Source organism: Podarcis tiliguerta (assembly GCF_965153285.1).
Source record: "Podarcis tiliguerta genome assembly, chromosome: 13".
Taxonomy (NCBI): Eukaryota; Metazoa; Chordata; class Lepidosauria; order Squamata; family Lacertidae; genus Podarcis; species Podarcis tiliguerta.
In genome coordinates, this window is record NC_139546.1 from 1,844,281 (window position 1) to 1,857,825 (window position 13,545).

A 13,545-nucleotide genomic window follows, 5' to 3' on the forward strand; every position below is an offset into this window, starting at 1 on the left:
GGTGATATGATAGCCATGTTCAAATATATAAAAGGATGTCACATAGAGGAGGGAGAAAGGTTGTTTTCTGCTGCTCCAGAGAAGCGGACACGGAGCAATGGATACAAACTACAAGAAAGAAGATTCCACCTAAACATTAGGAAGAACTTCCTGACAGTAAGAGCTGTTCGACAGTGGAATTTGCTGCCAAGGAGTGTGGTGGAGTCTCCTTCTTTGGAGGTCTTTAAGCAGAGGCTTGACAACCATATGTCAGGAGTGCTCTGATGGTGTTTCCTGCTTGGCAGGGGGTTGGACTCGATGACCCTTGTGGTCTCTTCCAACTCTATGATTCTATGATTCTATGATTCTATGAACTTGGATATGCGTGACACCATCCCAAGCACAGCTTCTTGTTCTTTCAGGGGTTTTTGTGCTTTAAGCTGTTTTATGGGTTCCACATCACTTGGGCTGGGTCAGATGCCTCCTTTCTTAACCTCTTCCACTGCGAGAGGCCCATGGGCCAATTCCACGGTCATTAGGATTTTTATTAGTTCAGTGACAATACTGGCTTTGAAGGAGCCCAAATGTTGGCACCTGTTCTTTTAGCAGAGAATGTTCCTCCTATGCTGAGTGATTGTCTGCCATGGTCCTTTGCTCCAGGTGGTATCAGTGTGAGATGGCGGGCTGGGTGCTGTGCACTTACCCTCCTGTGATCAGTTTTAAATTTTATGGGTATACTTTCTGAACCTTTGAGGTTTCACCCTTAAAGCCTTGAATAGTAGCCAGAAACAGTGTTGAGCCACTACTGCCTGATTTCTTCTAGCATCTTCTAATATTAGTTTATTGTTATTATTTATTAAATTAATGCCTAAAGCTTAGCAGCAGAATGGGGCTATCAGAGATCAGTGGAAGGATTGTTCAGCCCCTTTCTCTCTCATTGGGCCAGCCTTCAATCCTTTCCAATATCTTACACATTTCGCCCCTCCCTTCTCCTCTTCCCAGCCCCACTTGGGGCTAAGTCAGCCTGTGAGGGGCTCCTGAGTGGCAGATGTCACACTAGAAAATGTGGGATTCTGTTGTCTCTGTCAGCCAGAGCAAACATTCTGTTCTATTTTAAGGTTTTGCCTCTTTCCTGACAGTTGGTGTCTGTATTCAGTCACAATCTGCCAACACAGTTTTATTTAGTACGAATAAATAGGTCATAATTAGTCAAAAATGAGTCTTGTAATTACAGGTATAGGGTTGTTTTATTTTCTGAGGCTTGATGCCTCAGGGAAAATGCCTCACTACGCCACGGATGTTTAAAACCTGAAATCTACATTTATCAATATGATTATTTAGCTGATTAGAGCTTTCATAGAATTGAAGAGTTGGAAGGGATCCCAAGGGTCATCTAGTCCAACCCCCTGCAATGCAGGAATCTCAACTGGATCCTCCCTGACAGATGCCCACCCATCCCCTGCTTGAAAACCTCTTAAGGAAGACGAGTCCATCACCTCCAGAGAGAGAACATTCCAAAGATGAACAGCTCTCACTGTCAGAAAGTTCTTCCTGATTCCATAGAATCTTCTAGTGTTCATAACTTTTCCTGTCACCTCCCACCCAGTTACCCTGCCATCCTTCCAACCCCCCAGTCTCTGTTCACACCTCGGGGCAAGGGGGGAGGACAGCTCTCTTGCATTGCCAAGGGCTCTCAATGGCCCTCTCTTGTTTCTTAATGGCCCTAGCTTGGCCAGGTTGTTTTGCCTAGGCTAACCCAGGAATTCCTCTGCAGCTTGCATTTCTCCCTTCACATGACCAAATAATGAAATTATTACCATTTATTAATTTCTAGGGTTTAGGGGGTCCCCCATCCAAATCTATAATACTGGGTGTTCTGGGGAGAAGGGAGACTGGCATCCATCTTGGGCAGGCTGGCTGTAGAGATGACTGGGAAATGCCTTGGACTCCAGGGTTGTGCTGCTGTGGGGACAAGCCCCTCTTGAAATGACCATGCCGTAAGATCTGGACTCCCTCCATGCAGACCAAAGTTGTAAATAGGTGGATAAACTATATTTCTTAAAGCTAAGACAGTCTCTGCCGTGTCTCAATTCTCCAAAGGAACACAGAACCTTGGGTAGGTGCCTGGAACCCCCTGGGATCTTGCTTTCGCTTGATGGAGTGGGTGTGGCACCCAACTTTTGTAACCCTGGCGTTATCAGTGGGATCTGGGTTTCCTGGAGAGAAGGCCTAGGAGCAGCGTTCTCCTGAAATTGAAAATGGAGGGAGGAATCACAGGACTCCTTGAGCAGTTCAACATGATGGAGAAGAAGAGGATGGTGGAGCAAGAGCGGCACGTGGAGCAGCCCCACCAGCAGCGGATGCAGAGGCTCAGAGATAAGGATACACAAGTCTCATTCTCTGAGCCTAATGCGTCCTCAGGAAATCATTTGTTAGGCTCACATAACTAGTCCATGATTTCTATTCATTCCCATGGGGAAATTTCTAATGTGTTCCCGACCATGGAATTATGACACCCAAAGTGATGGGAAAAACCCAGGAAAATCCACTGAAACTTTGCAAAAAGCAAACAAGGAAGGGGAAAATGCTCATTTGTCTGATATCTCCCACCTTCTCCCCTCCTCCCACCATGGTTTCTGGTGAAATGGCTGCTGTGAACCAGCAAAACACAAAAAGGAAGGCTTGTTTAAGGCTGCTTCTTTGTTTAAAGCACCACATGCAGGTCCAGCTGTTTGGGTATCTGAATCTGCAGTGTGTATAGTGAGGTTTGGGCACAGATTCCTCATGTTTGGATAAGCGAATTCTCAAACAATGGGTGTTTAGATAGCGGGATATGAGTGCACATCCTTACCTGTTGGTAAAGGGAGGGGAGGCCCTGCCCATTGGTTGCTGCTCAAGACCAGCACCCCCTTCACTTCATAGGTCCTTAAAACTTCAATGTTGTTTTAGCAAGAATACTTAAGTCTCCACAGTCTTCATGTATTATTGGTGAAGCATTTGATTGCGCCACAAAAGCTTGGGACCACTTTGATTGGCAGAACTGGCACTAGTGCAGCTGCCACACAATACCTATTTCATATTTGTAAGAACACGGTTGTTTAGTGGGGCAGCACATGCACTTTGGAACTCCTTGTCTATTGACATCAGGCAGGAACCTTCACTGTCCTCTTTTCAGCACCTGCTAAAAACATTATTGTTTAGACAAGCCTACCCAGATGCTTAGAAAGATGAGGTCATTTTAATCTGTTTTAGTATTTTAACTTTTCTGTGTTTTAAAGTATGGTTGTGATTTTTTTCTTGATATTTTTTCTTTTGTAAATCACTTTGAGGTTGTTGTTTTTTAAACAATCAAGGGGAGTATACATTTTGGGAAATTAATAAATAAAATAAACTCTGCTTCAGAATGCATTTGGAGATTCCCTAAGAGTCATTACTAAAAATAACTGCAATAACACTTTGGAATACACTAAAAGCTTTGCCATTCTTACCATACTGATCCTCCTCACAACCATGTTACGTGTTTGTGGGCTATAAGGCTGTGATTTGCTTGAGTCCACATTGTTAGTCAGAGAGAGGATTTCAGGCCGTCTCCACATCCACCTCTGGCGCAACCTGCACCATGTGAAGCAGCTGCACTCAGTGCCCCCCTCCTTCTGTTCCAGGGCCCAACTGCTTTGCAGAGACCACAGTCATCCCTGCAGGCCGAGAGGTGAAGACGGACGACTGCACTATATGCCACTGCACCTATGAAGAAGTGACTTGGCGAATTGAACGGCAGGCGATGTGTACCAGACATGACTGCAAGCAGATCTAGATCCACAAACCCAATGCCGTGAGATGTTTTTATAAAAATACTTCCATGCTCCAAACGATATTTGAGTGAACCAAGAAACATCTTCAAAAGAACTATTGTTTTGCTTGAGGACAAAGAACCCTGCTGGCATTTTCTTTTTCCACAGTAGAACAGTATTTGAGCAAAAGAAGGTTTGGACTTGATTGTTCACATCTTATTAAATGTGTAATATTTCCAAGGTGAGTACTGTAAATTACATTAAAAGATTATATTATTTCTATAATCCTATTATAGAGTTTAAAATAAATGTTTTATATAGTTGAGAGATTAAATAAATGTTGGGAGAGATAAATGGTTGTCTTCTTGCATACCTGGTCTTGACTAAAAGAAAACATGACTTTGTGATAGAAGCTGTTTTTGTGGGGGGAGGACAAAAAGGCAGGGAAATGATAAATCTGAAAATGATAAGAACTTGACGGTGGTCTACTCTGAAAAGTTTACAATAGGTTCAGTCCTAGCCTCTGGGGTTTTTGTTGCTGACTTCAGTGAGTTTATGAGTGTGCAAAATGTGAGCCAGGTTTTCTTTTCTTGGGTGTGGGACAATATTGATTACACTAGCAGTAATATATTCTGGCTGGCCAAAACCGGGTTACTCTGTGACCTGGCTTGGTATCTTGACAAATTCTACCTATATTAGACTTTACACACTTATTGAGAGTAAACCCACATGAAAATACTAGACATGTACAGAATTGTACTGTTAGCCTTTACCAAAAATGTTCATGGTAATATACAAATAATTACATCAGTGTAAAAAACTAATTAGAGGATTGTCTTTATATATTTCTAGACCTCCAGAAGGAATTCTAATACACAAAATTCCTTTTTGAAAAAACCATGCTCTGATAGTGAGCATAGGAAGCATATTATATTTTTGTAGCTATCACTGCCCAATTGTCCCCAGGGAATGTGTTACACCTCAAATCTCTTCATGGCCCCCCATATCCAAGTAACAGAAATGTGAATAAACTTGTTGAAATGTGTAGCTATAGCAGTCTACGCTAACATCGTTTTACAATACTTTTGGAAAAAATGTTAGATCATGATGTAGGAATCTACACTCTCGAGAGCAAATAATGAAGTATTTATTTGCCACAAATAAAACCATATCACCAAAGCTAATGGGGGTAAGTTTGCTATTTGGAAGTATCATATATTATCCCTAACTTTAGACTATAGCATGTTTTTTTTTTAAAAAAAATACTCTCTTGCAATTATGCTTTTGAAAAAGAATTGGGGTGCAGAGCTGTAATATATTGTAAGATATTTGTTGTCAGCCATTTAAGCTGCCATCTTGTACCTGCTTATATGTATCTTATGTTGCAGACCTATGCAGTTACCTGGGTGTAAGTTCCATTAAACTCAAAACTTAGTTTTGAGCAGGAATGCCTAGGGTGACACCGCTGTCCCACTGACGTTAATGAAGCCTTTGAAATGCAACAGAAGTTTGCATTTTTAGACATCAATTTTAAAATGTGTAGTAAGCCAAAACAAGCATTTAATAGGTAAATAAAATTTTTATCCTTCAAATCATTGAGTGCAGAGTATAGTAAAAGCATCAGAATGGCATAAGCTTGCTATGTTGAGCACACAATTTGGGGCACACGAGAGCATTGTAGGGCAAGTCATGGTGTTCCATGGAAAAAATGTACAGAACTTCATGTGGAAGTGTGAGAGTTCACTGGATTGAGCAGTCAGCTAGCCTTACATGCACGTATTGCAGAGTATCTGCTAAAACATGTCAACATGTGTACGTACCCCCTTTTCCTAACACTGTTGTGGCAATGACCTCAGCAGGATGTTCTTTTTAAAATTATAAATTGGAAAGCTTTTCACATCACGGTGCTGAAGATAAAATGTTTTTATTGAACTCTAGCTTTTTATATAGAATTTCCTCTTACCCACACTTAGGCCTTTGCATGACCATCGCTGCAATGTGGAGCAAGGATGCCCTTCTGCTTTTTGATGTGGTTACAAATGACAAGATGTCTCAGGGGATTCATAATGGGCATTGAAGTCTTTCACATCTAGGTCACTGGACTCAATTCTGGCCTCCATTGTAGCTAGCAAGAGACCATAACATTTGATGGCTGTTCAGTGTGAAATTAGCTGACAGACTAAAGAATATCCGTAGTAGGCAGACTTCAGCAAAACAAACGGCTCCAGGCAGCAACTGGACTGGCAATGCCAACAGCAAGGCAAAAGCCTAGAAGGAACATAGAAACTGAAAATGCCCAAAGGTGATTTTGGTGTCAGAGTGAAAAAAGTGAGTGCAACAAAAAACATTTTTATCCGCTCTCCATGAACAGCCATTTCCCAGTGGCCTTTTCAGCATAAGGGAAAGCTTCCGAGCTAGGAATGGTTTAATGGGGCATTTGCTGTTTGAAGACAAGTTGGTGTGCTGTTTCTTTGGGTGAATCAGAAAATCAGACAATGTATAAGAGCACAAGGAAGAAGAATATTTTTTTCAAATGGCACAGAGAAGTTAAAGCCACAAGCTCATGAAATATATTTCAGATTTAGCCTAGAATATATATTTTTTATAATACCAAAACATACCCATCAGCTCATCATTACGTGGGGGGTTGAAGAACTTATCACTCAGAAATGTTCATTATATAAAACATTTGAATTACTTGGAGGTAAAAAACAGAAGAAATCGCACAGGTTTCATAATCTGAGAGGTTCCAAAAGGGGCAGCCATGCCTCTGTGAAGAGAGATTGCTGCATTTGGGGCATTTTAGTTTAGAAAAAAAGCACAGCACAACATGATAGAGAGCAATAAAATTATGCATTCAGTTACGCATGGTGCAGGTACATTTTCTCTCTCTGATTCTAGAGCCCAGGACTGTTCAATAAAGCAAAATGTTGGCAGATTCAGAAAGACAAAATGAAGTACTTCACACAGTGCAATTGAGCTATGAAATTTCCTCCCCAAAGAAAATCATGGCAGCCAACTTGGATGGCATTAAAAGCTGTCTAGACAAATGTATAGAGGGTAAGCCTTTCAATGGCTGCCAGTCATGGTAGTTATGTACTATCTCCACTGGAAGGGACAGTCTGCCTCTGGGAATTGTAACAGAAGACAGCGCTGTTGCACTCAGGTCCTGCTGGATTATGATGGACCAGTGACCCTGACCCAGGATGGCTCTTCTGATCTAGAAACTGAATCTCTAACAGCTTGCAGTTGTTGCTGAAGGAACCAAGGAAGAAGATAAGGGGAGCATGTTTCCCAGACCGTGCAGGAAGTATTTACTTAAGCTGAGAGATGGGAGCCCATCCATAAGAGAAAGGTACAAACAGCAGCAAAATATGGATGATTTAAGATGGCTTTCAGATAGTTTCCCTTTTCAAGTCGACATATCTGCCATGCAATGGCAAGTTCAATATGCTCTCATTCATCTCAAGAGCTCATGTTTCAGATGGTTTAGTACAAGGGTACCCAGTGAGATGCCGGTTTAGATGTTGCTGAGACTTCAGCTCCCACCATCCCTGATCACTGGCCATGCTGGGTGGGGCTTCTCATTTTCTCCGCCCACGCCTTTAAGTATTTTCTTCTTTCACTTTTTCAATTTCCTTTTGAAAATTTACTGGTATCAATTTTCCTTTATATTTTGCCCATATCTCAATGATGTTTCTTAATAAGGTATTTTCAATATTCTGTCACCATTGCCTATTTGGATACCACTCTCTAACCATTCTAACTCACCTTGTTCTGTTATCCCATCTATGATATATTTTAACTGTATAACTATATATATATAACTATATATTTGCTATATAACTTGATGTTGTTGAGCTACCAGTCCACTCCTTTTCTGGATTTATACCATCTTCTAATTCTAGGTTTCTTATCCCCATTACAAAATTTATTAATCATACTTTGCCAACCCTTTATCTCTGTCTCCGGTAGCTTAATTGGTAACAATCTAAATAAAAAAAATTGTTCAAGACAAAAATTTCATTTTAATTATAGCTATTCTTCCAAACCATAAAAGCTTAATTTTCTTGTATTCCTCCAGCTTTTCCTTAATTTCCCATTTTAAGATTCCCTTGGTCTAAATTTTCTGAATTTCTTGATACATTTATTCCCAATTAATTTATTACATTTCTTAATTGTATTTATTTTTATTTCCTTCAAAAATGTTCATTTTTCATCTTCATTAGATATTTAATCTTCTCTGATTTCAACCAATTAATTCGCAACCCTGTTATTTCTCCCCAAAAAATCAAATGTGTCTCTTATTACCTGCATATTTTCCCATGGATTTTTGATAGTTAGCAAGGTGCCATCTGCAAATAAACTTGTTTTCTATTTTCCATTACTGCTTATGCCTTTTATATTTCCATCTTCTCTAATTACATTGGCCAGAGTTTCAATGACCAATACAAATAAAATTGGGGAAAGGGGCACCCTTGTTTTGTACCTCAGGCTAGTGTTATTTGTTCTGTTATCCCATCATTCACTACAACAAATGCCTTGTTCCTCAAATACAATTGATTTATTAATCCCTTAAATCGTTCTCCAAATCCTAAGCTTTCTATAATCATTTTTAATGCTGGCCATTCTACACAGTCAAAAGCCATAAAAATATCCAATGCTACTATACCAGCTTTCAATTTATTTCTTCTTATATCTACTTTATTCAACACTGTTCTTATTAAACTAGACATCTGTCTTCCTGCTACAAAGCCACATTGGTTTATATTTATATATTTATACATAAAATTATTCATCCATTTTGAGAGCTTCAATTCTCAGAGCAGGAGTGGCTAACCTTTTACTGGCCTGAGGTTCATATTCAAAGCTGGCCAGCTTTCCAAGAGCCACATGCTAGTAATCAGCACAGCCAATGGACCTACTTGCACACATGCATAGAGGGGGATGGAGATTCAAACTGCCCAGTCACAGCACAGATTTAAGCCTCTTCTCAGTCTTAGCACTGTGATAAGAGAACCCAGTGCTTACCTTGAAAAGGCACCTCTTGTCCCTCTTGCATGGTGCCATTGTTAGGAGATCTTGGTAGCCCTTCCTAGCTGCTAGCAACTCCTAGCAAGGTCATCTTGTCACAGGAAGTAGCAGCTTTCGAACGTGAAGAGACATTTGATTTTGCCTGGGGCTGGTGTATGACATGAAGTGGCTAGATGAGGGCTGGATTTGGCCCACAGGTCTCATCTCCATCATCCCACCTTAGAATCATCACCGATTCACAAGCAGCACAGATCTTTGACCTTGCCAGCCGTAAAGGACTCTTCACATTGCTCAGCAAGATCAGAGGCCCATCAGCCTGATGAAGACCAACATCCTGGGTCAGGACATCATCAGCACTCCACACACCAGCATTGGTGACCACACACTTGAGGCAATAGATGATTTTGTCTACCTGGGCTCCACCATAACCACCAAACCTCTCCCTCAAGGCCGAATTGCACAAGTGTATTGGCAAAGCACCTATGGCAATCACCTCTCCAAAAGGCATGGGAGAATGTGATGCTAACGTCCAATACCAAAATGTAGGTCTACCAGGCTTGGGTCTTGAGCACGCTGCTTTATGGAGGTCATGGGCTACTTATAACCATCAGAAGTGATGGCTCAATGCCTTCCACATGTGCTGCACCAGGGTATCACATGGCAGGACAGTGTTACAAACGAAGATGTGCTCTCCCAAGCCCACAATTCCAGCATGTTCGCACCCCTGTCTCAGCGACGTCTACGCTGGCTTGGTCATATCCGCAGAATGAAGGATGGCAGGAACCCCAAGGACGTGCACTAGGCTGTTGACAGACCAGGTCTGTGTTAACCACCCAACAGTTTGATCTCACCCCCAAAGGCACATGAATTTATTTAGTGACCTTTTACAGAGTTTGCAAAAGCCATTTCATATTATGACTTAAATAGTGGGATGAACCAGCACAATTCAGAGCCCTATAGCCCAGAATACATTGATTGCGGCGAACAGATGAATTGTATTGTTCAACAATTACGTTAAGCTAATTTCAGGAGGGTTGCTAACTTTCTCTTTCATAATTTTAGTACATAGCAAGAGTTTCACAACACGAAAAATAGCATTGGCTCCATATCCGAAATTATCACTTACCGTATTTTTCGCTCTATAAGATGCACCAGACCACAAGACGCACCTAGTTTTTGGAGGAGAAAAACAAGGAAAAAAAAATTCTGAATCTCAGAAGCCAGAACAGCAAGAGGGATCACTGTGCAGTGAAAGCAGCAATCCCTCTTGCTGTTCTGGCTTCTGGGATAGCCGTGCAGCCTGCATTCGCCCCATAAGACGCACACACATTTCCCCTTACTTTTTAGGAGGGAAAAAGTGAGTCTTATAGAGCAAAAAATACGGTACTTGCCACATCTGCACCCTATTTATATCTCTCCAAAAGAACTTAGGGAACATGCATTGCTAGCATATTTTCCCCTCATATTTATTTCTTTATGGACAGCATTTAGATCAGGCACAGGCAAACTCGGCCTTCCCGATGTCTTTGGCCTACAACTCCCATGGTCCCTAGCTAACAGGGATGATGGGAATTGTAGTCCCAAAATATATGGAGGGCCAAGTTTGTCTATGCCTGATTCAGATCCTGCCTTTTTGCAACTCTCAAGCTCATCAGGGTGAGTGCTAGTGAATGGCCCAAGGTAAGCATGAGGGTTGAGCAGATCCAGTTCTGTTCAGTCCATATGGATGCACTCAGTTGGATCATCTACTACATCAGACACAGGTCTGATAAAGGTCTTAAGATAAGAGAACTTGGTAAAAATAGCATATCCCTTTGCCCTTAAGAATATGTGAAATATGTGAAACTACCAGAGGCATCAAAACAGGTTGTAGTTTTTCTGGCAGCAATCTCATACCATTTTTTATTCAACCAAATGCAAATTTAATACCAATTAAATTGGAGTTTAAAAAAATCATTTTATTTGCATTACAAATATATTATAAATCAAGAACATCAGTGCTACTAAATATAGCACAAGGTCTATGCTGGTATTCTGTTAACAATGTGTTGCTCCATATTCCAAACTTTTGTTGCATGGAAGGCAGTGAGTTCCTTCACGAGGGTTATAGGATCCTGGACTGCAAACCACTGTAAACAAACACATTGAACCATCATTAAAAAAAACAAAAAACATTTATAGAGTGTTTGTTAGGATTTTTAAATTCTGAAATTCATTCTGCTTTAATTCTTCATATAAATTTCAAATTCTGCCATGTCTAGAAAGGATCTCCAGTAACAAGGCTGGGAAAGAGATGCTGCCAGTCTGAATAAATTATCCTGGTCAAAATGGCCACCAAGTTAATTCCTTGTATCGGGGGTGAGTGAGGAGGCTCCAGCTTGTGGGTCAATTGTGGCTTGGCAGGGGTCCCAACTGAGCCTTCAAGTTTGTTTTCCCCAAAGCAGGCCCACTTGACATCATATGGGACAATCAGTGTGTGGCAGACAGACATATCTGGACCAACTGTGTGACTGAGCTCTTCATGAGGAAATCAACTGTGCACACAATCCTTACAGAAAGCAAGTATAAAGTCATAGTCCAACAGCTGATGGGCCATGACTTCAAACCTGCTGATCAGCAGTGCTCCAAAGCTCTATGCAGGGATCTTTGCAAGGCCTGTGTGGTGCTTTAAGTCCTTACAATCATCACCTGATGCCATTGTGACATCAAGCAATTGACAACTGGATGGCCTCACCCACCCGCCAAATGTGGCGTATGAGGGTGGCCATTCCTGCCTTATATTCGGAATTACTTTTAGGCAAACAATTTAATTTTTAAGAAGCTGCAGTGATAGCTTCATGATTGGAAAACTGAATTGATTTGTGTAAACCAGTTTCCATATACAGATTTTCTGAAGGCATGAACACATGCTATAGAGAGATAATGAAGGCCAAATTCCATGAATTACTCTTGGAGCCATATAGCCCCAATGGATACTATGAGTTCTCTTCATTCTGGTTTCTATTATTCTCATGGATTTCTCAATATGCTGAAACAGCAATGTCTATAAAAGACAAGCAAAAACCTTTGTGTTATGTATTCAATATTGTGGCATTTCCTCCTATTGATCAGTTGTCCCAAAAAATGAACAGCAGGTCACCAAGATTTACTAGTTTCATTCATGCCAACACATTACACATTACCTGTATGTGTTCCATATTCAGTGTATGTGATATTTAGGACATGAGAACACAACCAGAGTTTGCAAACTAACACCTGTGCAGACATAATGCTGGATGCTGGTATGGAAATAACTCCTAGGAAATGGACAATGTTACATTACATACACTATCCATATTTACTTGTAGGTTCCACTGGACTTACTGAGATTTAAGAAAAGAGCACAAGAGCCTGGCTGGATCACAACAAAGGCCCATCTAAATGCAGTACCCTGTCCTCACAGGGACCAACCAGATATTAATGGGAAACCTGCAAGCTGGAGCTGAGGGGAAAAGCACTCTCTCCACGAGATTCCCAGGCTGTTATTTGAAGTATTCAGAGGAATACACTGCCTTATCCTCCTGTTTCTCATATTGTAGATTTTTATTAAATAGCATTAGCTCCACCTAGTGATCAAAATATTGCAGGCCAGTTAGAACTAAGCATTGCCAAACAGTATTTGAATGGTGTTTTAATGAAAATTTAATATTATATCAATCAATTAAATTGAACTATGGTATAAGCATTTGCTTTCATTAAGTAATAACTACCCTGGAATCACCTGTCAGTGAAAGGGTGGGGAGATTAGAAATTAAGTAAATAAATATCACTACTACTATTTTTTTGCAAGAACATTTGCCTATGTTAGCTTATTTGGCATAGAGTCAAAATAAATAGGCATTCATCATAGGCTACTTCAGTTTTAAGAAGTATAACATTTGTGGGGTCCATGTCCTCCTTTAAGCATAATATAATCAACAGTTGCTCTAAATAAATTGATCACCAGGGGATGGATTTGCTCAGCATCCACTATATGAATTTCTTCAAACAGCATCTGCATAATTTCTTCAAACAGCATCTGTATTTAGAGTATCCACAGCAGGGCTCCCCCAGCCATAATAGGAGGGGGGCTTAGTTTCACCCTGTCTTGACCCTTGTAGCTCTTGTTTAAACCCTAGTTACACAATGTTTAATACCACTTTAATTGCCAAGGCCCTTCCACCAGGAGACTGTTCAAGCAGTTTAACAGTCAAACTAGCTGTGGCAACAGACCCCCTAGGCTGCTGTCTAAACTAACAATCCTTTAAATTGGTTTAACAGTTATAGCTCTATGAAGCTATACAGTATATTCAGAAGGGCAGGGTTTAAGATTAAAAAGAAGGGACAGGAAAGCAAGAAGCAGGTTCAGCTCCCGCACTGACACAACACCCCCATCAGCACCCAAGGCAGACTCGGGTTCAGGCAAACTAGTGTGCTTGTGGAATCTGTTGTGTGGCTTTAGTGAGTCATACGAGCTAACACACTAAACATGAACAAAGAATTCTCCGATTCTATGATTTACCGTATTTTTCGCTCTATAGGACGCACCGGACCATAGGAGGGGGAGAACAGGAAAAAAAAAAATTCTCCCCCTCTCTGCTCAGAGCCCCTTCAGCAAAGCGGTTGGAGAAACGGAGCCCCTTCCATTTCTCCTCCCGCTTCGCTGAAGGGGTGCTGCGCAGCTCTCCCTCTCTGGGCAACGCCCCTTCAGCGAAGCGGTAGG

At 41.1% G+C, this 13,545-nt stretch overlaps 2 protein-coding genes across 3 annotated transcripts in view; one reads left to right on the forward strand and one right to left on the reverse strand.

Annotated features, from left to right (window-relative positions):
* Positions 1-5,362, forward strand: part of VWC2 (von Willebrand factor C domain containing 2) — a 29,579-nt gene extending 24,217 nt beyond the window's left edge. For both annotated transcript variants that reach the window (XM_083407941.1, XM_083407942.1), the window contains exon 4: positions 3,642-5,362. In XM_083407941.1, the coding sequence (XP_083264067.1) occupies positions 3,642-3,793 (152 nt within the window). In that variant the 3' untranslated portion in view covers positions 3,794-5,362. The remainder of the gene's footprint in view (positions 1-3,641) is intronic.
* Positions 5,363-10,741: 5,379 nt separating this feature from the next.
* Positions 10,742-13,545, reverse strand: part of ZPBP (zona pellucida binding protein) — a 39,420-nt gene continuing 36,616 nt past the window's right edge. Inside the window, exon 6 of the mRNA XM_083408004.1 lies at positions 10,742-10,933. Coding sequence (XP_083264130.1) covers positions 10,842-10,933 — 92 coding nt within the window. The 3' untranslated portion in view covers positions 10,742-10,841. The remainder of the gene's footprint in view (positions 10,934-13,545) is intronic.